The sequence below is a fragment of the Synchiropus splendidus genome, chromosome 5, assembly GCF_027744825.2.
Source record: "Synchiropus splendidus isolate RoL2022-P1 chromosome 5, RoL_Sspl_1.0, whole genome shotgun sequence".
Lineage (NCBI taxonomy): Eukaryota > Metazoa > Chordata > Actinopteri > Syngnathiformes > Callionymidae > Synchiropus > Synchiropus splendidus.
In genome coordinates, this window is record NC_071338.1 from 24,477,501 (window position 1) to 24,504,680 (window position 27,180).

Here is a 27,180-nt window from a genome sequence, read left to right on the forward strand (position 1 = left end):
GCTTTCTCCAGGTCCACAGAGACACAGCCATCGTATGTCTCATCAACTTGATCCTTCTGTAGTTGCCACAACACTGGACATCTCCCTTGTTCTTGAAGATGGGCACCGGTCCACTTCTCCTCCATTCCTAAGGGATCTTCACACTCTCAAAGACCTTGTTCAGTGTTCTAGCCAAAAAGTCGAAGGCCACCTCTCGTTAACACTTCCACACCTCCACAGGTACATCATTAGGACCACTGCCTTTCCACTCTTCATCCTCTTCAATGCCCTTCTCACCTCAGCCTTACGAATCTTTGCCATGTCCTGATCTACGAGGGCCACTCCTACTCTTTGTTCTCTCTCATTTTCCTCATTTGTCAGATCTTCAAAGGACTCTTTCCATCTCCCCAACACACTTCTGTTATCAGTCAAAACATTTCCCTCTCTATCCTTGATCACCCTAACCAGCTGCTCGTCCTTCCCATTGCTATCTCTCTCTTTCATCATATCAAGGAAATTTGCAGATGGAAAGAAAGACTCTCCTCAGTGTATCAAGGGCGACTGGAGCGGACTTGTATTTGGCAGCAGCAGCGGAGTAGAACGTGATTGGTCCAACGCGTGGCATGTGACTGGAAACTGATAGGCCGCCGCGGGCTTACTTTTGCCATGTCTGAAGCTGATTGGCTGCTGTGGGCTTACTTTGGCAGAGTTGACGGGAGCCATGAGGCGCGCAATTCTCTGACGGGGAGTTTCTTTTCTTCTTTCATTCATATTTGCCATAAGTCAGTAGTTCTTCTTCCTCATAAGCCTTTTTGCGCAATTCAAATGGTATATCTTGAAAGCTATGGTGTACAAAAGCTGTTTCCGCCCGGTCTCGAACCGGGGACCTTTCGCGTGTTAGGCGAACGTGATAACCACTACACTACGGAAACATCCGTCATCATCTTCAAAATCATAGCCAGTTATGGTGGGGTTCAAAGTCAGCTTTACCATTAATGCAAAAGCTGTTTCCGCCCGGTTTCGAACCGGGGACCTTTCGCGTGTGAGGCGAACGTGATAACCACTACACTACGGAAACATCTGGTATCAATTTGGTAGCTGACCACCCAAGGCACACAAACAAACATCGATAAACGCACCACTGAGCTCACGAATTTGGCCTCCATCTTCCTGATAAATCTTCAATCAAATGGGCCAGTCAGCAAACAGAGACGGGTAGCGGAACTGCACAACCTACACAATTATCTGTTGAATAATTTTATCTTTCTTCCCACAAAATGATTTATTGGTGCCTATTTTCTTTCTTTTTATCGTGAGTGGTTGCATGTGAGTGATGTCAGGCCCTGAGCTTCCTAAGATAATGACAGTTTATTGAGCCGACCCCACTTCAGTCTAACCCTAAACCTAACCCAATTCAGTACAGTATCTCCGCCTGTCACGCGGAAGACCGGGGTTCGATTCCCCGACGGGGAGTTCTCTGTTTTCTTCAGGTGCCAGTGAAGACGTGCCACAAAACTCTTGGTTACGCATCAAATAGTCCTCAGATTAAGTGGTGGTGGTAGCTGCAGTCGTTCAAGGCGCAAGGTTGTGGTAAAAGATGTGTGAATGGAATGGTGAATTATCAGCTTTATAAGTCTAAACACCATTCAGCAAAGGCTCCAATCAGGTGAACCGGACTAGTCATAGTCAAAGAAAACGTTTTGCCTCCTAACCAGAAGGCTTCGTCAGTTCTGATGAGCTGGGTTGGAGTTCAGGCTTATATTAGGCCCGTTGAATGGGCAGAGGTGTTCATGGACAGGAGGAGGACCAATCCAGTGTGATGGAGTGTGTCACATTGGGTCAGCATTATGCTCACGGGGATGTGTTTATGGGTCCCCACCCATTGGGGATGGGTCTCAATGGGCCATTAATGCAAAGGCTGATCATAGCCCAGGTGGCAATTGGGGTTATTCAGACGTGAATGCCACACTGCACAGGTGTGAAGGACCTGTCCAAGTCTAGATCAGGGGCTAAATCTGCCTAGGGAGGGTGTTTAGGACAGCATTGTATGAGGATGAAAGATGGTGTCTCAGTCCTCCACCTCTGTTTAGAGAGGATTTTTCCACTTTGACAAAAATATCCTCTTTCAAACCATCAGTCTTCTTTTGCCAAAATGCGGACATTGCTGTCTTCAAAAGAGTGTTTCTTGTCCTCAAGATGTAAATGGACTGCTGAGTCTTGTCCAGAGTTAGCACTCCTCTGGTGGGCCACTCGTTTGCGGAGAGGTTGTTTTGTTTCTCCAATGCAAAGGTCTGGGCGCTCTTGGCCGCACCTTGAACTCCTCTGTTACACTTGCAGCACACCTCACCACTGTCTTACACCTGGTATACATGTCCTGCACCACTCCAACGTACTTCTCTACCACTCCAGACTTCCTTGTACAATACCACAACTCTTCTCTTGGCACTCTGTCGTATGCTTTCTCCAGGTCCACAGAGACACAGCCATCGTATGTCTCATCAACTTGATCCTTCTGTAGTTGCCACAACACTGGACATCTCCCTTGTTCTTGAAGATGGGCACCGGTCCACTTCTCCTCCATTCCTAAGGGATCTTCACACTCTCAAAGACCTTGTTCAGTGTTCTAGCCAAAAAGTCGAAGGCCACCTCTCGTTAACACTTCCACACCTCCACAGGTACATCATTCGGACCACTGCCTTTCCACTCTTCATCCTCTTCAATGCCCTTCTCACCTCAGCCTTACGAATCTTTGCCATGTCCTGATCTACGAGGGCCACTCCTACTCTTTGTTCTCTCTCATTTTCCTCATTTGTCAGATCTTCAAAGGACTCTTTCCATCTCCCCAACACACTTCTGTTATCAGTCAAAACATTTCCCTCTCTATCCTTGATCACCCTAACCAGCTGCTCGTCCTTCCCGTTGCTATTTCTCTCTTTCATCATATCAAGGAAATTTGCAGATGGAAAGAAAGACTCTCCTCAGTGTATCAAGTATATCTTGAAAGCTATGGTGTACAAAAGCTGTTTCCGCCCGGTCTCGAACCGGGGACCTTTCGCGTGTTAGGCGAACGTGATAACCACTACACTACGGAAACATCCGTCATCATCTTCAACATCATAGCCAGTTATGGTGGGGTTCAAAGTCAGCTTTACCATTAATGCAAAAGCAGTTTCCGCCGGTTTCGAACCGGGGACCTTTCGCGTGTGAGGCGAACGTGATAACCACTATACTACGGAAACATCTGGTATCAATTTGGTAGCTGACCATCCAAGGCACACAAACAAACATCGATAAATGCACCACTGAGCTCACGAATTTGGCCTCCATCTTCCTGATAAATCTTCAATCAAATGGGCCAGTCAGCAAACAGAGACGGGTAGCGGAACTGCACAACCTACACAATTATCTGTTGAATAATTTTATCTTTCTTCCCACAAAATGATTTATTGGTGCCTATTTTCTCTCTTTTTATCGTGAGTGGTTGCATGTGAGTGATGTCAGGCCCTGAGCTTCCTAAGATGATGACAGTTTATTGAGCCAACGCCACTTCAGTCTGTCTTTACATTCACTTTCATTGTTTCTGAATTGTCTTGTCTTTTGGTTCAATATTTGTCTCAAGCCGATTGTGGGAAGGTTGGCAGCCCTGAAAGTCCAGATCAGGAGTTTACATGGTTCACAATTCCAATATTTTGGGGAAAATAGCATCATGGAAATGGTACAGATCGCTTGCACACAATGCGTAATTGCAGCAAATACTTTGTGATGCAGACAGCTATTTTCAGAAATGATTGTGAAAGAAGTGGGCTTTGTTTACTTTCTCAAAGTTTGTCTCTACTGAAAGGATCATGTCAGTTTTCGTAGCGCAGTGGTTTTGAAATAGTCTTCTGGCCAAGAGTTCATGAGAAACAACACAATGGAACTTCAACAACCAGTCTTCCAGATTTCAGGTCTCCTTTGAATTCACTGCCTTTCTCCAGTACTGTCTGTACGTGTCCTCCTCGTTAGTATAGTGGACAGTATCGCTGCCTGTCACGCGGAAGACCGGTGTTCGATTCCCCGACGGGGAGTTCTCTTTTTTCTTCAGGTGCCAGTGAAGACGCGCCACAAAACTCTTGGTAAGAGAAGAGAGAAGACACAGCACAAAATCTTTATAACTCGTTTATTCATACTTGCCTTATATTATTAATTCTTCTTCTGCTGAAGCCTTTTTAGAGGTGGCCTCCGGTCGACAAAATTATATATATATATATATATATATATATATATATGGTAAAAGATGTGTGAATGGCATGGTGAATTACCAGCTTTATAAGTCTAAACACCATTGTTGCTCAATTATGATGTGAAAGTGTCTTCTAAATTCAATTTCACTTGCTCTAAAGGGAAACATTGACTTTTTTCAATCCTGCATTGAGAAGATTTTAATCGTGTTTCCTTTTTGTTCTGTGACAAACTCTCGCACATAAGCACCGAATGAAAGAAGCAACAAGGCCAACTGTCAGGATCACCGCTGTCGCTAACACAAGCATGACATCGACACAGTGATACTGATACCAGGAGAGCTTGAAGGACTCAGATCTGAGGTGGGCAGCTCCTTTGTGTCTCATTACAAACTCTAGCCAGAAGATGGCAGTGTCCATTGGCGTCTTGGGCTGATCCCTGTGAAGCCTGGAGAGTCTCTGCATGTTGCTCCTGTAGGACGGGTTGGTCAGGACCTCCTGGAGATCCTTGTAGAAAGTCTCTTCTGTCAGATCGGAGAAACGAATAATCTTTCCAGCCCCACGTGCCACGATTCGCAAGACGTTATCTCGCTGATCAAAGATCAGTGGCATTCCAAGTATTGGGACGCCATGGTAGATGGCTTCCTGGACTCCGTTGGTTCCTCCGTGAGGCACAAACAGTTTGACTTTGGGATGTCCTAAGAGGTCCTTCTGTGGCATCCAGTCAACCAGCAAGGTGTTGTTGCCCAGGGTTGTTGGTCTGTCACCTGTGTGCCTCCAGATGACCTTCTGCGGTAGCCTGGCGAACGCTGCTGCGATATTGTTCGCTACATCGCCAGGAAGTGCTCCGATTATTGTCCCAAGAGACATGACAATGACCCCATGTTCTCCAGAACTCTGGACAAACTCCTCCAAGTCCTCAGGCAGTGGTTTTGCAGGTTTGCACTGGAAGCCACCGATGTAGATGATGTTGGGCATGGTGGGACGAGGGAACTCGAAAACAAAGTCCACTCTCATGAGCCACAGATCTGCAGCTTGGAGAATGGAGTTGTAGTCCATCTCTGTACCTAGATATTTATTGATAATGTCACTGTAATAAGGTGCGAAATGCTTTGCAAACTGGTATTCCCCCAAAAAGTAAACAAGCATGTTAACAACTCTCTCTAAGAAGCTCATTTTGTCACTGAACTCTGTCCCTGTCATGGGGATGTAAGACAGAGGAGAAGGTGCAAGAACAAAATGTCCATCACCTTTGCCAGCCCATCTGACATTGAAAACAAGTGGGATCTTTAGGTAGTGGCTGAGAATAGCTCCTGCAGGAACACCAGGGTCGGTCAGGACGAGGTCATAGTTTTCCTCCTTCAGAGACTTGACGAGATTTTTGTTCTCCAAAAGTGCCTCCAGCAGGTTACTGCTCTTCTCGTGCAGCTTGGCAAAGTTTTTGATTGCTTCCATCATCAGTTCATAGTGGACCCAGAAGGACAATCCATCTTGCTGTATCTTCAATAATTTGAATGCAAACCTACTTACAAATTCTTCATCAAATCCAGAGTCGTGATCCAGAGGGATGGAGGTGTAGAAGCGTGACTTCTCCTTGATGTACCAGCTGTCTCTCGGTCGGAACACCGCCACCTGGTGGCCTCTGGAGTGCAGCTCCTCGATGAGGACCTTCATGTTCACCCAGTGGCTCCCATCCACTGGATACACCAGGACTTTCCCTCCCTCAGTCACAGCAGCACAGAGGAGGAAGATACTGATCCAGACACGATACATCTTCACTCTGGTGAGTTAAACATTTCAGATTATTATCACAGAGTTCTCGCAATTTCTGCAAACTTCCAGCTACAGCAATGGAAACGTCTGCGGTGGTTTGTACCTATCAATAGAAGTGTAATGCGTTTTAACACCACCGTGACAAAATGAACATCACAAAAAGTTTCATTTCAATACTCAGTGCAACATTGAACCACAGTCTCCAACTGATTGCCTACAAGAAGCTGTTGTTCAGTGAAGAAGAAAAAAGGAACCACTTGTGGATGAAGTGGTTTTGAAAAAAGCAGAAATTGAGCAGTAGTGCTTTTGTTTTGGTTTTCTCGATGAATATTGATGGTGTAGACAGTTATTTTCAGAAATGATTGTGAAAGAAGTGGGCTTTGTTTACTTTCTCAAAGTTTGTCTCTACTGAAAGGATCATGTCAGTTTTCGTAGTGCAGTGGTTTTTAACTAGTCTTCTGGCCAAGAGTTCATGAGAAACAACAAGTCAAGTCCATTCAGTAACACACTACTGCCACTGTATGTGGCAGTAGTGTGTTAAACATCTCGCGGTCCTCACGGCCCAGAGGTGTATAACATTAAACTTCTAGCTGCCCTCTAGGGGGCGCTGGTGGCCCCACCATAACACGGACCTCAACAACCAGTCTTCCAGATTTCAGGTCGCCTTTGAATTCACTGCCTTTCTCCAGTACTGTCTGGAGTTCTCTGTTTTCTTCAGGTGCCACTGAAGACGTGCCACAAAACTCTTTATAATTCATTTATACTTGCCTTCAGTAATTAGTTCTTCTTCCACTGAAGCCTTTTTTGAGCAATTGAAGTGGTATAACTTGAAATCTATGACGGAGTACAAAAGTGTTTGTTTCCGCCCGGTCTCGAACCGGGGACCTTTCGCGTGTTAGGCGAACGTGATAACCACTACACTACGGAAACCGTTAACTGATACACAAACCAAAATTAAACATACATACATACATAAACATTTTACACCACTTATCGTTTCACATATTTTTTCTTTTTATTGTGAGTGATGTCAGGCCCTGAGGTCCGTAAGATAATGACAGTTTATTGAGCCGACGCCAGACAGGACTTGTACTTCTGTCTCTGACATATAAAATATCATCTCTTTGCAAACATGTCATTGCAAAACTAACTGTGCTCTGGATTCACATGCGCAGCCAGTGAACCTTTGGACACTTAGTTAACTCATGGCGTGTGGAGAAAAAATCAAACCCAGACATGAATGGGTCACGTCTGTTTGGCCTCCTACCTGATCTGAGCCGAGGCTCTTCCCTGGACCAAGCTTCCCTGCAGAGAACCAGCCACCTTCACTTCTGGAAAGAGAAGAGCTTTCGATCAGTGGAACTGATGACAGATGATCAAGAGGAGCGGATATGTGGGTGGTCATTGAAGGAACAGTTACAGATCACGGCTGGCAAACCATTCGCCATTGGCTCTTTGAAAAAAACTGTGCATAGAGGCCTCAACTCACTGGTTTGTCAGCTGTGTGCACCTCAGACTCACTGCTCAAAACAGTACTTGCTGCCAAAAGAGTCAATATGGACTTTACCTCAGGTGTCGATGCTGCACGGGCATAGCAAGGTTTGGCGCCGGACATTTTCATTGCAAACAAAGACTGTTCTATGGGGTGTTGAGCCCCATTCGCACAGTGAGAAGGTCAGTTTTAGCTGAAGGTTTGTGGCTGTTTTCTCTGAGACATTAACCAACCTCCTTCTTGTCTCTCTGTCTCAGCCACCAAAGACTAAGATTGAATGTTACAAATTTTTTAATTTGAAAATGTCCAACAAAATGACTCTTGACTCACATCTAAAGTAAATAATCCGTCTTTAATGTTAATATGTCATAAATGTGGACACGCTGTGAATACATTTGCATAAAATATCAATCAACTTTGAGCTCAATGAGGAAGTTAATCATTTCATTCAGCCACAGATGAGTAAGAAATAAACAGCCAATGAAATGAGAAAAAGTATGAAACAGAGACATGAGTTGACCCTGTCAGTTTGGCCTCTTACTTGGTCTTTTCTCTCGACAACGTCAGAGAACAAGATTCCTTCGCCTCTGAATGAATATGGACTTTGCTTGAGGTAACAAGACCTTTTCATTCGTTGAACTGATAAGAAGAAGACAAAGAGGAAGTTCTGTGGATATGTGAGTGGAAGGTCGTTGGAGGAATAGTTGCACAAGGAAGATTTCTGAGGACCTACAACTGATTCATAAGAAAGTTATCACCTCTTCGAATAGACACTGAATTTTGTGCTGATGCCTCAGTCACTCCTTGGTCGGCTGGTGAGGTGTGTATATCTTCCAGTACTGACGGGTAGATGAGGTATCGTGCAACACTGTTGCAGAGTTGATGAAACAGTGTGCTGATTTTCATAGGCCACTAGATGGAGCTCTTGGTTTAGAATTGATGTGAGGTGTCTTTTGATTAGTTGTTCAAGACCAAAGATTTTACAGCAGACAGTGCTACCTGGTGGGCTCTGAAAATCAGGACATGGTTTCAAGAAATGTCATCAACTCTTCAATACTGATGTAGAAATCGTACTCAGAAAAAGTCGACATGGGTCCCACCACCATCGTTTTTTTAATGTAATCACTTTAAATGATTTTCAATGTATTTGCATGGCCCTACACAAGCTACTTGTTCCTCTGGTTCCTCTTTTTTTTCACAAACTAGTTCGGATGCTCCTGGTAGTGCAGTCCGCTCTCCCCTTGGATGGACAGGACTCTATGTGCTTCAGCTCTGCCGCCGACCATCCACATTCCCTTCTCAAGAAGCGAGCGATATCAAAGGTTCCTCTGGAAAGATGCAAGGCAGGATTTTACTCCGACTATTTCCTCGTTCCGAAGAGATCAGGAGGCCTTAGACCCATCCTGGATCTTCAGAGGCTAAACACTCCGTAACATGTCCGTTCAGAATGCTGACGGTCAGACAACTTCTTGGGTCAATCAGACCAGGAGACTAGATGACGCCCACTTCCATATCCACATCCTCCCGCGTCACAGTCGCTACCTGAGGTTCGCGGTAGGGGGAGACGACTTCCAGTTCAACCGGTTACCGTTTGGATATTCTCTGGCTCCCAGGACCTTCTCCAAAGTAGTCGACATGGCGTAGGAACCTCTCAGGAATTCAGGAGTAACAATTCCATTGACCTCCATGGCCAATCCCAGATGTTTCCGGAGCGCTGACCTAAGCTGGAGGACTGTGTCGAGCCCGCCTGGTGATAGGACGCCCTCTCAAGGTGAGGATGTTGAAAGACCTTTGGATCATCACCAATCAATTGAAGTCTCAGGCCAATGCCTCAATGTGGATTCATAAAAGCGAAGGCCATTAGAGGGCTCCGCACATATTCGTAGAACAGCTTTGCCGGATTTCCCAAACTCAACCAGAGATACTGATACCAGGAAAGCTTCGGGGACTCTGGGTTCTGAGGTGGTCAGCACCTTTATTTCTCATTACAAACTCTAGCCAGAAGATGGCAGTGACCAATGACTTCATGGCCTGGAGAGTCTCTGCATGTTGCTCCTGTAGGACCTCCTCTGTTGAAAGTAGTGATTTCATGAAACAGTGTCCTGAGCAGAGGGCACCAGATGGCACTGTCTGCTATAAAATATTTGGACTTCAACACTTCATTCAGTGAAACTGCATATCATTTGGGAAATCATCAACTCTGTAAATGGACATTATTTCATCTGTCGAGTGAGGGACGAAAACGCTGTTTCCGCCCGGTTATTTATTAATATAAATTTACATAAACAAGAAGTGGCTTATTAATATGTATTATGTATTTTTCATAGTTCTATGTGAAACTCTGAGTAGACCACATTGATAAATAATTTCATTATTTTCAGGTCAAAAATCACTTTCTTTGTCATGTTTTTTTTTCAAGAACGTCTTCATAGTTGGTAACTATTACAAATTTGTAACTGTTAAGTCAATTCAGTAACACTGTATGTGGCAGTAGTGTGTTAAACATCTCGCGGTCCTCACGGCCCAGAGGTGTATAACATTAAACTTCTAGCTGCTCTCTAGGGGGCGCTCGCGGCCCAACCATGAGCCTCGGCCCTGTGGTTGAAGAATCACGGACTTCAACAACCAGTCTTCCAGAGTTCAGGTCGCCTTTGAATTCACTGCCTTTCTCCAGTACTGTCTGTACGTGTCCTCCTCGTTAGTATAGTGGACAGTATCTCCGCCTGTCACGCGGAAGACCGGGGTTCGATTCCCCGACGGGGAGATCTCTATTTTTTTTCATATGCCAGTGAAGACGCCCCACAAAACTGTTTATTTATCAATTTTTTGATACTTGCCATGGGCCATTAGTTCTTCTTCCGCTGAAACCTTTTATGTGCAATACAAATGACATAATTTAAAAGCTACGAAGTAAAAACCATAATGTTTCCGCCCGGTCTCGAACCGGGGACCTTTCGCGTGTTAGGCGAACGTGATAACCACTACACTACGGAAACTGATGTCCCCGTCTCCAACATCATACGCAGTCGTGGTACAAAATCAGATTTACCGTTTAAAAGTAAATGTTGTTTCCGCCCGGTTTCGAACCGGGGACCTTTCGCGTGTGAGGCGAACGTGATAACCACTACACTACGGAAACCGTCAAGCGGAACACAAACCAAAAGTAAACACACGTACATACATAAACATTTTACACCACTTATCGTTTCACATATTTATTCTTTTTATTGTGAGTGATGTCAGGCCCTGAGGTTCGTAAGATAATGACAGTTTATTGAGCCGACGCCAGACAGGACTTGTACTTCTGTCTCTGACATATAAAATATCATCTCTTTGCAAACATGTCATTGCAAAACTAACTGTGCTCTGGATTCACATGTGCAGCCAGTGAACCTTTGGACACTTAGTTAACTCATGGCGTGTGGAGAAAAAATCAAACCCAGACATGAATGGGTCACGTCTGTTTGGCCTCTTACCTGATCTGAGCCGAGGCTCTTCCCTGGACCAAGCTTCCCTGCAGAGAACCAGCCACCTTCACTTCTGGAAAGAGAAGAGCTTTAGATCAGTGGAACTGATGACAGATGATCAAGAGAAGCGGATATGTGGGTGGTCATTGAAGGAACAGTTACAGATCACGGCTGGCAAACCATTCGCCATTGGCTCTTTGAAAAAAACTGTGCATAGAGGCCTCAACTCACTGGTTTGTCAGCTGGTGTGCGCACCTCAGACTCACTGCTCAAAACAGTACTTGCTGCCAAAAGTGCAAATATGGACTTTACCTCAGGCGTCGTCGCTGCAAAGCCATTAAAAGGTTTGAAGCCAGACATTTTCATTGCAAACAAAGACTGTTTTATGGGGTGTTGAGTTCCATATACACAGTGAGAAGGTCAGTTTTAGTTGGAGGTTTGCTGTCATTTTCTCTGTACTTCTGCGTGGCTCCCCAAGAACTGTGCTTTCCTCCCACAATCCAAAAATATACAGAGGTTAATCATTCAACCTTCCATGGAGGTGTGAGTCGCGTGATGGACTGGTGACCTGTCCAGGGTGTCCCTCCCCTTCCACCCTCTTCTCTGCACTGGATCCTGTGATGGCAAGTCTTTTGTGTTAGTTGTGATGTCTTCTTTTGTAGACTTGTCTTGTTTTCATTCTACCAGCAACTTCGCTCATGTTCTTGAGGGTCGGTCTGTTAAAGTGCTCAAGTACATTTGTGTGTGTGCCAGTTTCATCTTAAGCAAGTACAAACCAAAGGCAATAAGAGGTCAGTAGATAAATCGACAAAATTCACTTTAAATCAGGTTAAAAATTTATATTTAATTTTATAGTTTTTCATGATTACAGAGGGTATTACAGTATTGTGTGTAGTGCTTCTTTGGACACAACCCAAATCACCAATAAAACATAAAAGATTTTATTTCTCTTGGTCTTCATATTCACTTTCATTGCTTCTGAACTGTCTCGTCAGCTCTGACTACTTTTGACAGCAAACGTGACTCCCAGACTCACAAGTTTATACAAACAAATGCTCTAGAATTTACAGAGGAGGACAGAATTCATTTGCTTCAGGGGGCACCTCTGGGCTTGTTCAGTGTGGATGATGAACTTCAGGGAACTTCTTGTTTCAAGATTACGGGAGGGATTGAAGACACATTTTCAGCTCCAGAATTACTGTATATTCGTAATTACAACGGAGTTCAGAACAAAGTAAAAGTGAAGTGGCTGAAGAAGATGAGGAAATGAGATGTTTGGATTCGACGTGGAGGAGAAGGGATTGTAGACTTGAACAATGATATTCTTGAAATTCTTCTGCTTCTGTTCAATTCAAAACTGCACCTATATCTGGCCATAGATTTGTTACTCAGATTTGACTTTCTTTCTTACACAGAATTGAAGGCAGCAACAAGCTATCTTGTAAAGAAGCAACAAAATAAGCAGAATCACTAAAAGCAAAAACACCATGACGTCGACAGAGTGGTACGAATACCAGGGAAGTTTGTACGACTCAGTTCTCAAGTGAGCTGCTCCTTTATGCCTCATGACGAACTCTATCCAGAAGAGGGCGTTGTCCAGGGGTTTGATGGGCTGATCTCTGTGCAGTCTTGAGAGTCTCTCCATGTTCGTTCTGTAGGAGACATCCGTCATGACTTTCTCCAAGGTTTCACGAAACATATTTCTATCGATGTCTGAAATGTCCAAAACCTCTGCCACACCTTTCGCTTTCATTCTGGCCAGGTTGTCGGCCTGATCAAATAGTAACGGAACACCAACCATCGGGACCCCGTGGTACATGGCTTCGTAGATTCCATTAGTTCCTCCATGGCTCACAAACAGTTTGACCTGTGGATGACCCAGGAGGTCGTTTTGTGGCATCCAGTCAACCAGCAGGGTGTTGTTGCCCAGGGTTTCCGGTTTATCGCCCGTGTACCTCCAGATGACCTTCTGTGGTAAAGTTGCAAAGGCTGCTGCGATCTCCTCAGCGATGTCCCGAGGAAGCTCTCCAACTAATGTCCCAAGAGACATGATAATGACTCCATGCTCCCCGGAACTCTGGACAAACTCCGCCAAGCTCAGAGACAAGGGCTTCGCTGGTTTGCACTGAAAACCTCCCATGTAGACCACATTCGGCATCGTTGGCCGCGGAAACTCAAAGACAAAATCAACCCTCATGAGCCACAGATCTGCGGCTTGGAACAAAGAGAAGTAGTCGCCGTCTTGGCCAAAGTAGTTGCTGACCAACGCGGAATAATGAGGCCCAGCCATTTGTTTGTATAGGCTCATCCTTGCTATGTAGAAGAGTACGTTTTGGACCCTCTGAAGAAAAGTCATTTTATCGGTGAGTTCTGAAGGTGGAAGTGGAACATATGACAGAGGCGAGGGAGCGATGGCAAAATGTGCTTCACCGTGGACCGTCCACCGCGCGTTGAGCACCAGCGGCAGACCAAGTTTGTGAGCCAGCATTACTCCTCCTCCGTTAGCTGGGTCTGTTAGCATGACGTCGTACCGGGCCTCTTGAAGACTTCTCATCAGGTCCTCATTTTCAAAAATAGAGGTCACTATCTCGCAGACTTTCCCGTGTAATTCAATTAAACTGTCCCTAAATTTAGCGTCTAAAGCAATACGGGTCATCACTGACCCCCCTCCACGTTTGATTTGAATCATTTCTGACACAAAGAGTCGAAAGAAATCCTCGTTGGTGCCGGCATCTTTATTCACTGAGATCGTCCTGTAGAAGGGAGACTCTGCGCGGATGTACCAGCTGTCAGCAGCTCGGATCACAGTCACACTGTGCCCTCGTGCATGCAATCCCTGGACAAGTACCTGCATGTTCACCCAGTGGCTGCCGTCTTGCGGAAATACCAGAACCTTTCCAGCGTGGGTGGTGGAAGCCAGGAGAGAAACAATCGAAGCAAAAAGCAGGATCATCGTTCTTAAAGTTCTAGAAGTCAGGAGAAGATTCCGTCACTCGAAGCTAAGAACTTTTTTGTTGGGATCCAAATTGTGTGTATAATCTAAACATGTTTGTCTTGCATAAACAGAGCATGATGGAGTTTCCTGTGTGGTTAATAACAGAATCCCAGGTGACAATTCAAACCCCGTCAAATCATAAGTAGAAGAAAATCAACTCCAAAGAGAAGATATGTCAGCACAGCACTCACTTGTATGAGATCACTTCCCTTTGGCTCCCGTGACGGTTGCCGTCCTCAAACATAAACACACCAACCCCACGACTGAGAAAACAGTGTGAGAAGGCAGCATTGTTTCCTTTGTAGGTTCCGCCCCATGGAACCCCGTGGTTCACTGCAGAGGTTTCTGATCAAATCACAGACCTTGTTTCAGTCGGGGGTGGTGCGACAAGTCATTGAAGGTTTGGGGACACTGAAGGGCAAAATCTTAACTTTCAACTGATTCAGACATTAATACTCGGATCAGATCAACTCATTCATACATCATCTGCTTATTTATTGGTTCTTAGGGATTATAGTTGGTGAAGGTTTGCATTTTAAACCTCAGAAATAACCAAGTTTTTCAAACTTCCTGACAGAAGCTAGCATCAGGGGAGTGACAGGACACCATACCAAAGCTCCAATATCACCTGAGCCGAATGGAACCACTCTGAAATGTTGTGCCTGTGGACCTGTATCCTTGCCACAAACAACAGAGGACCATACTGCTAGATCAATGGCCGCTTTGCATTGTGAGCAATTACTGCCCTGCTCCATGTGTCAACATTCCCTCAGCTCTCCAAGACTTGACATGACTCTGATCTTCTGCATGGACAAGACATAACAACCTTTATTCTGAGTGCAATGAGCGCCTTATCTCAACTGCAATATACTCCAATGATAAGACTCCACTTGGTGACTGATTGCACTGCAAGCGGGGTCCGACTTGATACCAGAAATGTGTCCCTGACTCCAGCGTGGTTCAAGCAACCTCCTGCTCTCTGTCAAAAGCCTGAGGAATTCTTGAATACAGAGGGAGTTTGTGGATTCATTCATGGTTTACCCACTTGTTCTTTCCTGTAGGACGGCCAGTTTGAGCGGTTTTGCTCGACATTACTCAATCGCACACTTCTGAGTGAGTTGTGTGGCTTTGTGGATTTAGTTAGGTGTAGAGTAGCTCTTTCTTTCCTCTGAACCCCAGCTGTAAATATTTGTTCTCACTACCCCGTGGGCGTGGTTCTTAGCTGGGAAGAGAATGGGCTGAGATAAGATCCCACTGACCCCGGGGGAACTATTGTAGCCTTGCATAAGATTTGTTTGCGACATCAGAACTAGCTTTGGCTCCATGACACTTTCGTCAAGTATGTTAGCTTTATTTAGCACATTGATCCAAATGTGAAATTAATAGTGGTGTAATTGTTATTCTCGTTTGACTTTACGTCGACAGATCCTGGTGAACAAGAACTTGAGAGTGAAGAGAAGAAGTGAGAGCAGCAGCAGTGCAGCAGCAGCCATGAAGAGCAGCACGTCCACACTGTGGTAGGTGTACCACGGTAGATTGATGGACTCTGATCTCAGGTGAGCTGCTCCTTTGTGTCTGATGACAAACTCGATCCAGAACACGGCGGTGTCCAAAGGCTTCATGGGCTGATCTCGGTGCAGCCTTGAGAGTCTCTGCATGTTGCTTCTGTAGGACGGATCAGTCAGGACTTCCTCAACAGCGTTGACAAAGTTGTCGTCCTTATCCACAGTTCTAATGCTGAGGATTTTGGCGCCTCCTCTGTCAGCCAGCCGCAGCAGGTTGTCGTATTGATCGAAAAACAAAGGTAAGCCCACCACTGGTACGCCATGATATATGGCCTCCTGCACCCCATTGGTTCCTCCATGTGCAACAAACAGTTTAACCTTGGGATGTCCCAGAAGGTCGTTCTGAGGCATCCACTCCACTGTCATCGTGTTGTTGCCCAGAGTTGCAGGTTTTTTCCCTGAAAACCTCCAGATGACCTTCTGAGGTAGCTTGGCGAAACTTGCAGCGATCTCCTCCGTCACGTCCTCTGGAAGTTCCTTCACAAAAGTTCCCAGAGACATGAGGATGACGCCATGTTCTCCAGAGCTCTGGACAAACTCCTCTAAATGTTGGGGCAGAGGCCGAGCGGGTTTGCACTGGAAGCCTCCCATGTAGACAGCATTAGGCATCGTTGGACGAGGATACTCGAACACGAAATCCGCCCTCATCAGCCAGATATCTGCGCTCATCATGAGCTGGTAGTAATCGTGGCCCGGCCCAAGATGCTTGTCGCACAGCTTCTGGTAAACTTTGTGAATCAGGAGACGTTGTTGGACATTTGTTACAATGTAAATGAACATGTTTTGGACTCTTTGGAGGAAGGTCATCTTGTCAGTCAGACCTGAACCAGTCATTGGAATGTATGAAACAGGGGACGGCGCCAAAAATAGGTGACTCTCTCCTATGATTAGCCATCGGACATCATAAACCACGGGGAGGTTGAAGTATTTCGCTAAAACCGGTCCTCCCCCCCAGCAGGGGTCAGTGAGCAAGACGTCAAAGTTGCTGTCTCTCATTACTTGGACCATCTCCTGATCATCCAGGACGACTGAGATTAGCTCTGCAACCGCAACGTGTGCCTCAATGAACTTGTCAAACGTTCCCACAGTCACATGAAAGAAGCTCTGCCAAGGAAGAGCCCCTCGGTCGAAATGAATCAAGTCGGAGATGAGTTTTGTGATAAACGTTTCATCCAATGCCTTCTCCACCTGCGCTGTTATGGTTTTGTAGTACGTGGAGTTTTCCTTGATGTACCAGGACTTGCTGCTACGCAAAACTGTGATGTCATGTCCTCTGGAGTGCAGAGCTTGAAGTATGACGTCCATGTTAATCCAGTGGCTGCCATCAACTGGCAGGACCAAGATGTTGCTTCCTTGACAGTGACTTGGGATGGAGATCAACAGCAGCAGCGAGCTGCAGAGAATCTCCAGCTTCATCTGAAAAACATTCAATATTTTCAATGCTCTGGAGACAGAAACTATCAACAAACATGTTGTACTTACTGTGAAGAGTTCTCTTTGTCTACAACATAAAGACAACTTCCTGGCTCATTCCTTCAGCAGTCTCCGCTATAATCTTCCCTGCTCTCCCTCTGAGGTTAAATAATCCTCAGGGAAGGGGGCGGGGAAAATATTTCCGAGAGGAAGGACACAAACTCAACCAATCTGCATCAAAGTTCAAACGAAAGGCTGATTGCAGGACGTCGCTGCCTCAGAGCTTTTAAAGGGGGTGGACACATTGTATACAGAGACCAGTGTGAGGGGCCGTCCAGCCAGAACACCAAGGGACAGGCAAAAAAAAAAAAACATTTTTTTTGCTACTGTAGCATTATAAAATAGGAAAGTATAACCATACCATGAGATTATTTGCAGAAAATATAATTTTGTTATGATTCATATACTGTTCTTAGATTTTGTGCTTATTTTATTTAGACATTCTCATTTTACATCGTGGGAGAGCTTTTAAAGTGGTGAATAGCTTGGACAAACTGTGGGTAAAACAACGTGATATAAAGGCACTTAATTCCCCCCAAAGTATTCTCATTTTTGAGGGACAGAAACTACTGTTAAAATGAGCACGAGCAGAATCCAATGTAAAAAGAGACAAGACAAATGATTTTCTATTCAGAATTTTAAAAGAAATGAAGATTGATAAACGTACAATATCTTTTGTTGTTTTGCTCATGATGGCCACGTCAATGCAGGCAGTTTCCCAACCTCTGCCCTAGAGAAGCTGCTTCAAGCTTCTCTTATAGAGTGCTGTAAACATGCTCATTGACCTTTAAGGTGACTGGATCTGTACCAGAATGCTGTCGCCATCGATAGCACCTCCTCATGGTGACTCACCCTAATATAAACTCCGCTATGATTTTTTTTTCTTCTCTTTGTGCTCACTTTCCCAACAAGGGGAGCACTCTATGTACGTTGACCTTGGTAGCGGTATGGCTTATTGCCTTCTATTTATCTTATCTACATTTCCTTTTTAGCCCATGAGCACTTGAAAGAGTAGAAAACTGTAAAATGAGTGTCAAGTGTTGAATGAGGACAACATTATTCGTCAGATTTTGTTTGTTCTCTGTCAGATTGTGCGTCTGCAACATGTGGGCATCTGCTTTTGTTGTCTGGTTGATCCAGTGTGCAAAGAGAACTCAGAGCTCAGCCATATAGCAGTGCTGCACTGATGGCTACACTCTGGACACAACATATTTGTAGTTGAAACTCATTTATTTGTTTCAAATCAGAACCAGTAAAACAATTTATGTTTATTTATGGCAGTGGATCATCAGTGAGTTTCCAAGTGAAGTGACAGCAATAAGGTCCCCATGAGCCTCTCATCACCCAGCGAGTGGCTCATCTTCCAGTACCCTAATCTAAAGCATGACTCCCAAACTACACTGCACAGAAAATTGCAGGTTTACTTTTATCCAAAAAAACCTGTTGAAGGAAACTCTCCTCCACTGTGTTGGCTAAGATGATCATTCCAGGATGATGGCAACATTGAATCGCATCGCTCCGATGTGCTGACTCGGGACCTCTTTAACTAAATAAGTTGATCATTGAGTACAATCCCTGTGTATTGAGGCCAATACGGTGGTCCAAAAAACATCAACTTGCGACGTGTTAGTTCTGTTTTCATAGTCTATTGAGAGTTGAACCGGAAGGACTAAAGCGCTCACAGTGCCACCCCTCTTCACAGAGGAGACATTACTCCATTTGTCTTTCTCTTTGCAACATGTGAACCAGGAAAGCCCACTGGAGTCCGGACTCCACTCACAACAGTCACCAGCAGACTTCTCATCTTCATGTCTGGGGTGTCTGACAGATAAAAGAAAAAACGTCATGAGGCGGGACCCTTGAGTTGGTCTCCTCTCAGCATGCTTCAGGGGTGACTGAGAACTTCAGTATTCACTATTTTAGCTAGTTTTTTTTGCTCACTTGGCAGGAATTTGTTTATTTTTACAGAAATTATAAATTGTTATAGATTTGGTACGATTGTTAGAAATATGGCGCCCAGCACTTCAAATCCAGCAGTGGCAGCCTCGGGTGAACTCTGGTTGATTCTGCTGCACTGTCGTTGTCAAGATGATCATTCAGGTCCTTTGTTGATCAAACACTTTCACAAAATACAGAAACATTTAAACACTTCTTATTCTCGTTTGACTTTACGTCGACAGATCCTGGTGAACAAGAACTTCACAGCGAAGAGAAGAAGTGAGAGCAGCAGCAGTGCAGCAGCAGCCAGGAAGAGCAGCACGTCCACACTGTGGTAGGTGTACCACGGTAGATTGATGGACTCTGATCTCAGGTGAGCTGCTCCTTTGTGTCTGATGACAAACTCGATCCAGAACACAGCAGTGTCCAAAGGCTTCATGGGCTGATCTCGGTGCAGCCTTGAGAGTCTCTGCATGTTGCTTCTGTAGGACGGATCAGTCAGGACTTCCTCGACAGCGTTGACAAAGTTGTCGTCCTTATCCACAGTTCTAATGCTGAGGATTTTGGCGCCTCCTCTGTCAGCCAGCCGCAGCAGGTTGTCGTATTGATCGAAAAACAAAGGTAAGCCCACCACTGGTACGCCATGATATATGGCCTCCTGCACCCCATTGGTTCCTCCATGAGCAACAAACAGTTTAACCTTGGGATGTCCCAGGAGGTCGTTCTGAGGCATCCACTCCACTGTCATCGTGTTGTTGCCTAAAGTTGCAGGTCTTTTACCTTGATACTTCCAGATGACCTTCTGAGGTAGCTTGGCGAAACCTGCTGCGATCACCTCTGTCATGTCCTCTGGAAGTTCCTTCACAAAAGTTCCCAGAGACATGAGGATGACCCCATGTTCCCCAGAGCTCTGGACAAACTCCTCTAAATGTTGGGGCAGAGGCCGAGCGGGATTGCACTGGAAGCCTCCCATGTAGACAGCATTAGGCATCGTTGGACGAGGATACTCAAACACGAAATCCGCCCTCATCAGCCAGATATCGGCTCTCATCATGAGCTGGTAGTAATCGTGGCCCGGCCCAAGATGCTTGTCGCACAGCTTCTGGTAAACTTTGTGAATCAGGAGACGTTGTTGGACATTTGCTGCAATGTAAGAGAGCATGTTTTGGACTCTTTGGAGGAAGGTCATCTTGTCAGTCAGACCTGATCCAGTCATTGGAATGTATGAAACAGGGGACGGCGCCAAAAATAGGTGACTCTCCACTACAAGGAGCCATCGGACATCATAAACCACGGGGAGGTTGAAGTATTTTGCTAAAACCGGTCCTCCCCCCCAGCCAGGGTCAGTGAGCAAGACGTCAAAGTTGCTGTCTCTTATTTGTTGCACTGTCTCTTGATCGTCCAGGATGGCTGAGACGTGCTCAGTCACCGCAGCATGAGCCTCAACACAAATGTCAAACAGTCCCACTGTCACCTGAAAGAAGCTCTGCCAAGGAATAGCCCCTCGGTCGAAAGCGATCCAGTCAGAGATGAGTGTTGTTATAAACGTTTCATCCAATGCCTTCTCCACCTTTGTTGTAATGATTTTGTAGTTGGTGGAGTTTTCCTTGATGTGCCAGGACTTGCTGCTACGCAAAACTGTGATGTCATGTCCTCTGGAGTGCAGAGCTTGAAGTATGACGTCCATGTTAATCCAGTGGCTGCCATCAATTGGCAGGACCAAGATGTTGCTTCCTTGACAACGACTTGGGATGAAGCTGAGCAGCAGCAGCGAGCTGCAGAGAATCTCCGACTTCATCTGAAAAATATGCACTGTTTTTAATGCTCTGGAGTCAGACAGAAACTGTCAACAAAGAGTTTGTACTTACTGTGAGAGCTCTCCTTTGTCTGCAGCATGAAGACAACTTCCTGGCTCAGCCCTTCAGTCACCTCCCTTACACTCTGCCTTGCTCTCCCTGTGCCGTGCAGTAAAAAGGGTAACTGAGGTTACATAATCTTTAGGGAAGGAGGCGGGGAAACATTTCAGAGAGGGAGGACACAAACTGACCCAATCTGTGTGAAAGTTGAAACAAAGACTGGATTGGAGGATGTCACCAGCCTTGGCTTTTGAAATCTGTAACAAGGTTAAAGAGTCGGAAAGTGGATCAACAGTTTGACTTATGATGTATTCTGACCACCAATGAAAGGGGTTGGGTTCAAGCTCCAGAGGGATTTGTTGTGAGGGAGGCCAGATATACCTGTCCAGTCATCCAGTCTGTCAGCAGATCAGCACGAGATGATAAGGTATCAATGGTGCAGTTAGCAGGGAGAGCCGTTTGATGACTTAGCCACTGCTCCACACTCTGCTCTTGTTCTGCAGCACGGCGCTCTGTTGCATGCTAATGACCTGGGCTCTTTATACCAGAGTGGACATCACTTAAAAGGAAACAGGCAAAGCAATAGTTGATGGCTTCTTTATTCAGTATCTCCAGAGCAGGGGTGGGCAATTAAATCTGCTTTTGTTGTCCGGTTTTATCCAGTGTGCAAAGAGAACTCAGAGCTCAGCCACATAGCACTGCTGCGCTGATGGCTACATTCTAGACACAACATATTTGTAGTTGAATTTCATTTATTTCTTTCGAATCAGAACAGGCAAATCAATTATGAACATCTGGCAGTGGGTCATCAGTCAGTTTCCCGGTGAAGTGACAGCAGAAAGGTCCTCATGAGGCTCTCATCACTCAGTGATACATCATAGGGTGAAGCTTCATCCCCGTCAAACAGAACTGGCTTATAATAAGAATTTAGCTAGAATCAAAACCAAAATGGATTCTTGTGGAAATCGTCGTTGCCCACCTTCAAACCTGGATGTCATTATTACGCTCAATGCCCCTTCATCCATTGCACTGTGAACTCCAGTATCAATTCTTTTCTCTTATTTTGATCACTAAGCAGGAAGTTGTTTAATTTTAGAGGAGGATCGGTACAAAAATGGTGACCAGTACTTCAAATCCACTTCACTTAAATAAAAACCTGCTTAATTAATCTAAGTAGATTCTTATTCTCATTTGACTTTACGTCGACAGATCCTGGTGAACAAGAACTTGACAGTGAAGAGAGGAAGTGAGAGCAGCAGCAGTGCAGCAGCAGCCAGGAAGAGCAGCACGTCCACACTGTGGTAGGTGTACCACGGTAGGTTGATGGACTCTGATCTCAGGTGAGCTGCTCCTTTGTGTCTGATGACAAACTCGATCCAGAACATGGCGGTGTCCAAGGGCTTCATGGGCTGATCTCGGTGCAGCCTTGAGAGTCTCTGCATGTTGCTTCTGTAGGACGGATCAGTCAGGACTTCCTCAACAGCGTTCACTAAATCCTCTCCCACAGTTCTAATGCTGAGGATTTTGGCGCCTCCTCTGTCAGCCAGCCGCAGCAGGTTGTCGTATTGATCGAAAAACAAAGGTAAGCCCACCACTGGTACGCCATGATATATGGCCTCCTGCACCCCATTGGTTCCTCCATGAGCAACAAACAGTTTAACCTTGGGATGTCCCAGAAGGTCGTTCTGAGGCATCCACTCCACTGTCATCGTGTTGTTGCCCAGAGTTGCAGGTTTTTTCCCTGAAAACCTCCAGATGACCTTCTGAGGTAGCTTGGCGAAACCTGCAGCGATCTCCTCCGTCAAGTCTTGAGGAAGTTCCTTCACAAACGCTCCCAGAGACATGAGGATGACCCCATGTTCCCCAGAGCTCTGGACAAACTCCTCTAAATGTTGGGGCAGAGGCCGAGCGGGTTTGCACTGGAAGCCTCCCATGTAGACGATGTTTGGCATCGTTGGACGAGGATACTCGAACACAAAATCCGCCCTCATCAGCCAGATATCTGCGCTCATCATGAGCTGGTAGTAATCGTGGCCCGGCCCAAGATGCTTGTCGCACAGCTTCTGGTAAACTTTGTGAATCACCGACCTGAGTTGCATCTTAATGGCAGCGTACCATAACATATTTTTGACCCTTTGAAAGAACGTCATCCTGTCAGTGTGACCCGACCCAGTCATTGGAATGTATGAAATAGGTGACGGTGCCAAAGCCAAGTGACTGTCTTCAAGAATAACCCAGCGAACATTATAAACCAGTGGAAGGTTGAAATATTTGGCTAAAACCGGTCCTCCCCCCCAGCAGGGGTCAGTGAGTAACAAGTCAAATTTGCTGTCTCTCAGTTTCTGGACCAACTCCTGGTCGTCCAGGACGGCTGTGATGAACTCAGCAACAGCTGAATGAGCTTCAAGAAACATGTTGAAACCTGCCACTGTCACATAAAGGAAGCTCTTCAGAGGAAGTGCTCCACGGTCATAAGCGATGAAATCATGAATGACTTTGCTTATCATTGTTTCATCTAAGGCCTTCTCCACTTTCACAGTGATGGTTTTATAGTGGGTGGCGTTCTCCTTGACGTACCAGGACTTGGTGGATCGCAGGACTGTGATGTCATGTCCTCTGGAGTGCAGAGCGTGAAGTATGACATCCATGTTAATCCAGTGGCTGCCTTCAACTGGCAGGACCAAGATGTTGCTTCCCTGACAACAACTTGGCATGAAGATGAGCAGCAGCAGCAGCGAGCTGCAGAGAATCTCCAGCTTCATCTGCACAGTTTTATGGAAGTGAAAAAAGTCAGTTATCTTCAACTGCAGTCGGTTTCATCAACTAAATTCATTGGTTAAACACCAAAGCTTTACTTACTCTCAGGCTTTTTTTATGGCTTGAAAGAAAACGCGCCTCTCCCTTGGCCTTCCTGTGTTTCCGCGCCTTAACTTTTTCACTCTGAGGTCAAAGAAAGATAAACACAGTTTCAACAGCCCTCAGGGGAGGAGGAGCCTGATGACAACAATCGAAAGAGGAAGATTGCAAGCAGGGGCTAACTTTGTGGGGATTTAAATAAATCTAAGAATGTAAGAATCAATGTTGGAGGACTCTTAAGGACAACACTGGCATAGTGGGCGGCTGCACCTTGCGTCTGTTTTATTGCTTTTACTGGATTGTGCTTTATCATTCTGTGTGTTTATGGATACATGTGGCCCCCAGGCTGCAGTTTACCCACCCCTGCTCTTGAGAGTTGTTTAATGCCTCTGCTATAAAGTACTGCAGACGTGCTCCTTTGCTCAGTGATCTTCAAGTTTATTCGATTGGAGCCAGAATGTTGTACCTGTAAATAGTGCCTCCTCATGGTGACTCACTCTGAAAATACCTCCATAAAAGTCACTTTTATTTTCTGTATTCTCTATCTCTCTCTTTTTTTTTTTTTTTTTTTGGCCTTGTGCTCACTTTCCCAACAAGATGCCACACCTTACACACATTGACCTTTGTAGTGGTGTGGCTTACTGCATTGTATTTCTATTTCCTGTGTTTCCTTTTAAGTCCATCAGGGAAAATGAGCACCCGCAGGGTTGAAAAGTGGAACGTGACAGTCCACAATATCATGATTTACATACTGTTTGTTCTCTGTGAGGTTGTGCGTCTGCATGAAGGTATTTGCATTTGTTGTCTGGTTGATCCAGTGTGCAAAGAGAACTCAGAGCTCAGCCACATAGCAGTGCTGCGCTGATGGCTATATGCTAGACACAACATATTTGGAGTTGAAACGCATTTATTTGTTTCAAATCAGAATTAACCGACCAATTTATGAACCTTTGCTCATGGAAATATATTCTCAAGTAGGTCATCTGTGACATCAGACCTTTATTTACATTGTTGAAGAACGTCTCTGGAAGTGGATCATCAGCGAGTTTCCGGGTGAAGTGACAGCAACAAGGTCCTCATGAGGCTCTCATCACTCTGAGCACCCAGTGATACGACACAGAGTTGAGCTTCATCCCAGTCAAACAGATCTGACACATGATTAGAACTCAGTAAAATTCAAACCAAGAATTCAAGATAAAGATAACTGTCATTACCCAGCTTCTAACTTGGCCATCATTGGAAAGCTTCATGTCCACTCTTCTGTTCCACTGAGGACTCCAGTGTCTGTTAGTTTCCTCAGTTTTTACATGAGGCAGGAATTTGTTTTCTTTTACAAGGCAGAAAATTGTTAATAATTTGGGAGGATGGATAGAAATATGGCGCCCAGCACTTCAGATCCAGCGAACCTGTGAAGCTCACAACTTAGGCTCTTCATGGAACATAAAATATTAAAAGCAAAAAATAAAAAAACACTTGATTTATCCAGGTAGATTCTTATTCTCGTTTGACTTTACGTCGACAGATCCTGGTGAACAAGAACTTGAGAGCGAAGAGAAGAAGTGAGAGCAGCAGCAGTGCAGCAGCAGCCAGGAAGAGCAGCACATCCACACTGTGGTAGGTGTACCACGGTAGGTTGATGGACTGTGATCTCAGGTGAGCTGCTCCTTTGTGTCTGATGACAAACTCGATCCAGAACACAGCGGTGTCCAAAGGCTTCATGGGCTGATCTCGGTGCAGCCTTGAGAGTCTCTGCATGTTGCTTCTGTAGGACGGATCAGTCAGGACTTCCTCAACAGCGTTGACAAAGTTGTCATCCTTATCCACAGTTCTAATGCTGAGGATTTTGGCGCCTCCTCTGTCAGCCAGCCGCAGCAGGTTGTCATATTGATCGAAAAACAAAGGTAAGCCCACCACTGGTACGCCATGATATATGGCCTCCTGCACCCCATTGGTTCCTCCATGAGCAACAAACAGTTTAACCTTGGGATGTCCCAGAAGGTCGTTCTGAGGCATCCACTCCACTGTCATCGTGTTGTTGCCCAGAGTTGCAGGTTTTTTCCCTGGAAACCTCCAGATGACCTTCTGAGGTAGCTTGGCGAAACCTGCGGCGATCTCCTCCGTCAAGTCTTGAGGAAGTTCCTTCACAAACGCTCCCAGAGACATGAGGATGACCCCATGTTCCCCAGAGCTCTGGACAAACTCCTCTAAATGTTGGGGCAGAGGCCGAGCGGGTTTGCACTGGAAGCCTCCCATGTAGACAGCATTAGGCATCGTTGGACGAGGATACTCGAACACGAAATCCGCCCTCATCAGCCAGATATCTGCGCTCATCATGAGCTGGTAGTAATCGTGGCCCGGCCCAAGATGCTTGTCGCACAGCTTCTGGTAAACTTTGTGAATCAGGAAGCTGAGTTGGATGTTGTTCACAGCGTACCATAACATATTTTTGACCCTTTGAAAGAATGTCATCCTGTCAGTGTGACCCGACCCAGTCATTGGAATGTATGAAATAGGTGACGGTGCCAAAGCCAAGTGACTGTCTCCCACTATTATCCAGCGAACATTATAAACCAGTGGAAGGTTGAAATATTTGGCTAAAACCGGTCCTCCCCCCCAGCAGGGGTCAGTGAGTAACAAGTCAAATTTGCTGTCTCTCAGTTTCTGGACCAACTCCTGGTCGTCCAGGACGGCTGTGATGAACTCAGCAATAGCAGAATGAGCTTCAAGAAACTTGTCAAAACCTGCCACTGTCACATAAAGGAAGCTCTGCAGAGGAAGTGCTCCACGGTCATAAGCGATGAAATCATGAATGAGTTTGCTTATCATTGTTTCATCTAAGGCCTTCTCCACTTTCACAGTGATGGTTTTATAGTGGGTGGCGTTCTCCTTGACGTACCAGGACTTGGTGGATCGCAGGACTGTGATGTCATGTCCTCTGGAGTGCAGAGCGTGAAGTATGACATCCACGTTAATCCAGTGGCTGCCTTCAACTGGCAGGACCAAGATGTTGCTTCCCTGACAACAACTTGGCATGAAGATGAGCAGCAGCAACAGCGAGCTGCAGAGAATCTCCAGCTTCATCTGCACAGTTTTATGGAAGTGAAAAAAGTCAGTTATCTTCAACTGCAGTCGGTTTCATCAACTAAATGCATTGGTTAAACAACAAAGCTTTACTTACTTACTTTCTTTTCAGTCAAAAGTGTGAAAGAAAAACTTTTTCTCTGCCTTCCTGTGTTTCCACACCTTAACCGTTTCTCTCTGAGTCCGGAAAAGAGAATGTGGGTTTGAACAGCCCTCAGGGGAGGAGGAGCTTGGTGACAGCAATCGAACGAGGGAGATCGAAGACTGAACTATCATTGTGGGCATTAAAATAAAGCGACAAATGGAGGAATGGACTCTTAAAGGCAACAGGTGGACGGTGGAGGACGCACCTCTGGGTAGACCTGACTCACGTAGCAGCTAATGATAAAATGACCGACTCATCAGAGCACAAACTGCCTCCACAGCTTCAGATCACGCTGAACATTCCTACCTGCACCATTTAAATGACATTATAAGGCGAGGTT

At 45.5% G+C, this 27,180-nt stretch overlaps 6 protein-coding genes and 8 non-coding genes across 18 annotated transcripts; 1 reads left to right on the forward strand and 13 right to left on the reverse strand.

Moving 5' to 3' along the window:
* Positions 1 to 838: 838 nt before the first annotated feature.
* trnav-aac (transfer RNA valine (anticodon AAC)) lies at positions 839 to 911 on the reverse strand. The gene has a single exon. It is a non-coding gene; the product is annotated as a tRNA-Val (tRNA).
* A 73-nt stretch (positions 912 to 984) lies between these two features.
* Positions 985 to 1,057, reverse strand: trnav-cac (transfer RNA valine (anticodon CAC)). The gene has a single exon. It is a non-coding gene; the product is annotated as a tRNA-Val (tRNA).
* A 1,943-nt stretch (positions 1,058 to 3,000) lies between these two features.
* On the reverse strand, positions 3,001 to 3,073 carry trnav-aac (transfer RNA valine (anticodon AAC)). The gene has a single exon. It is a non-coding gene; the product is annotated as a tRNA-Val (tRNA).
* Positions 3,074 to 3,146: 73 nt separating this feature from the next.
* On the reverse strand, positions 3,147 to 3,218 carry trnav-cac (transfer RNA valine (anticodon CAC)). Its single transcript has one exon. It is a non-coding gene; the product is annotated as a tRNA-Val (tRNA).
* Positions 3,219 to 4,160: 942 nt separating this feature from the next.
* LOC128758586 (UDP-glucuronosyltransferase 2B1-like) lies at positions 4,161 to 14,128 on the reverse strand. 3 transcript variants are annotated; one of them, XM_053864690.1, is made up of 5 exons: positions 14,118 to 14,128; positions 13,780 to 13,897; positions 10,941 to 11,004; positions 7,240 to 7,303; positions 4,161 to 5,979 (listed from the first exon to the last, which is right to left on the reverse strand). In XM_053864690.1, the coding sequence occupies exon 5, from the start codon at positions 5,970 to 5,972 to the stop codon at positions 4,401 to 4,403; it is 1,572 nt and encodes a 523-aa protein (XP_053720665.1). In that variant the 5' UTR covers positions 5,973 to 5,979; positions 7,240 to 7,303; positions 10,941 to 11,004; positions 13,780 to 13,897; positions 14,118 to 14,128; the 3' UTR covers positions 4,161 to 4,400. The 3 variants fall into 3 exon arrangements, with proteins under 3 accessions (XP_053720665.1, XP_053720666.1, XP_053720667.1); XM_053864691.1 differs by lacking the exons at positions 13,780 to 13,897; positions 14,118 to 14,128 and adding an exon at positions 11,163 to 11,182; XM_053864692.1 differs by lacking the exons at positions 10,941 to 11,004; positions 13,780 to 13,897; positions 14,118 to 14,128 and adding an exon at positions 8,006 to 8,082.
* On the reverse strand, positions 6,830 to 6,902 carry trnav-aac (transfer RNA valine (anticodon AAC)). Its single transcript has one exon. It is a non-coding gene; the product is annotated as a tRNA-Val (tRNA).
* On the forward strand, positions 10,157 to 10,228 carry trnad-guc (transfer RNA aspartic acid (anticodon GUC)). The gene has a single exon. It is a non-coding gene; the product is annotated as a tRNA-Asp (tRNA).
* Positions 10,388 to 10,460, reverse strand: trnav-aac (transfer RNA valine (anticodon AAC)). The gene has a single exon. It is a non-coding gene; the product is annotated as a tRNA-Val (tRNA).
* Positions 10,531 to 10,603, reverse strand: trnav-cac (transfer RNA valine (anticodon CAC)). Its single transcript has one exon. It is a non-coding gene; the product is annotated as a tRNA-Val (tRNA).
* On the reverse strand, positions 11,775 to 14,180 carry LOC128758584 (UDP-glucuronosyltransferase 2A2-like). The gene is made up of 2 exons (XM_053864688.1): positions 14,118 to 14,180; positions 11,775 to 13,897 (listed from the first exon to the last, which is right to left on the reverse strand). Exons 1-2 carry the CDS (start codon positions 14,168 to 14,170, stop codon positions 12,316 to 12,318), a joined length of 1,635 nt encoding a protein of 544 aa, XP_053720663.1. The 5' UTR covers positions 14,171 to 14,180; the 3' UTR covers positions 11,775 to 12,315.
* A 1,140-nt stretch (positions 14,181 to 15,320) lies between these two features.
* On the reverse strand, positions 15,321 to 17,051 carry LOC128758585 (UDP-glucuronosyltransferase 2C1-like). Its single transcript, XM_053864689.1, has 2 exons — positions 16,974 to 17,051; positions 15,321 to 16,907 (listed from the first exon to the last, which is right to left on the reverse strand). The coding sequence occupies exon 2, from the start codon at positions 16,905 to 16,907 to the stop codon at positions 15,324 to 15,326; it is 1,584 nt and encodes a 527-aa protein (XP_053720664.1). The 5' UTR covers positions 16,974 to 17,051; the 3' UTR covers positions 15,321 to 15,323.
* A 340-nt stretch (positions 17,052 to 17,391) lies between these two features.
* On the reverse strand, positions 17,392 to 20,858 carry LOC128759474 (UDP-glucuronosyltransferase 2C1-like). Its single transcript, XM_053866455.1, has 2 exons — positions 20,771 to 20,858; positions 17,392 to 20,700 (listed from the first exon to the last, which is right to left on the reverse strand). The coding sequence occupies exon 2, from the start codon at positions 20,698 to 20,700 to the stop codon at positions 19,117 to 19,119; it is 1,584 nt and encodes a 527-aa protein (XP_053722430.1). The 5' UTR covers positions 20,771 to 20,858; the 3' UTR covers positions 17,392 to 19,116.
* A 535-nt stretch (positions 20,859 to 21,393) lies between these two features.
* LOC128758913 (UDP-glucuronosyltransferase 2C1-like) lies at positions 21,394 to 23,683 on the reverse strand. The gene is made up of 2 exons (XM_053865395.1): positions 23,618 to 23,683; positions 21,394 to 23,520 (listed from the first exon to the last, which is right to left on the reverse strand). Exon 2 carries the CDS (start codon positions 23,518 to 23,520, stop codon positions 21,946 to 21,948), a length of 1,575 nt encoding a protein of 524 aa, XP_053721370.1. The 5' UTR covers positions 23,618 to 23,683; the 3' UTR covers positions 21,394 to 21,945.
* An 811-nt stretch (positions 23,684 to 24,494) lies between these two features.
* On the reverse strand, positions 24,495 to 26,979 carry LOC128758912 (UDP-glucuronosyltransferase 2C1-like). Of its 3 annotated transcripts, XR_008414553.1 has the most exons (3): positions 26,793 to 26,979; positions 24,829 to 26,695; positions 24,738 to 24,762 (listed from the first exon to the last, which is right to left on the reverse strand). XR_008414553.1 is itself a non-coding variant. In XM_053865394.1 (2 exons), the coding sequence occupies exon 2, from the start codon at positions 26,693 to 26,695 to the stop codon at positions 25,109 to 25,111; it is 1,587 nt and encodes a 528-aa protein (XP_053721369.1). In that variant the 5' UTR covers positions 26,797 to 26,979; the 3' UTR covers positions 24,495 to 25,108. The 3 variants fall into 3 exon arrangements, 2 of the variants coding, with proteins under 2 accessions (XP_053721369.1, XP_053721368.1); XM_053865394.1 differs by having other exon boundaries at positions 24,495 to 26,695; positions 26,797 to 26,979; XM_053865393.1 differs by having other exon boundaries at positions 24,495 to 26,695.
* Between the last annotated feature and the right edge of the window lie 201 nt (positions 26,980 to 27,180).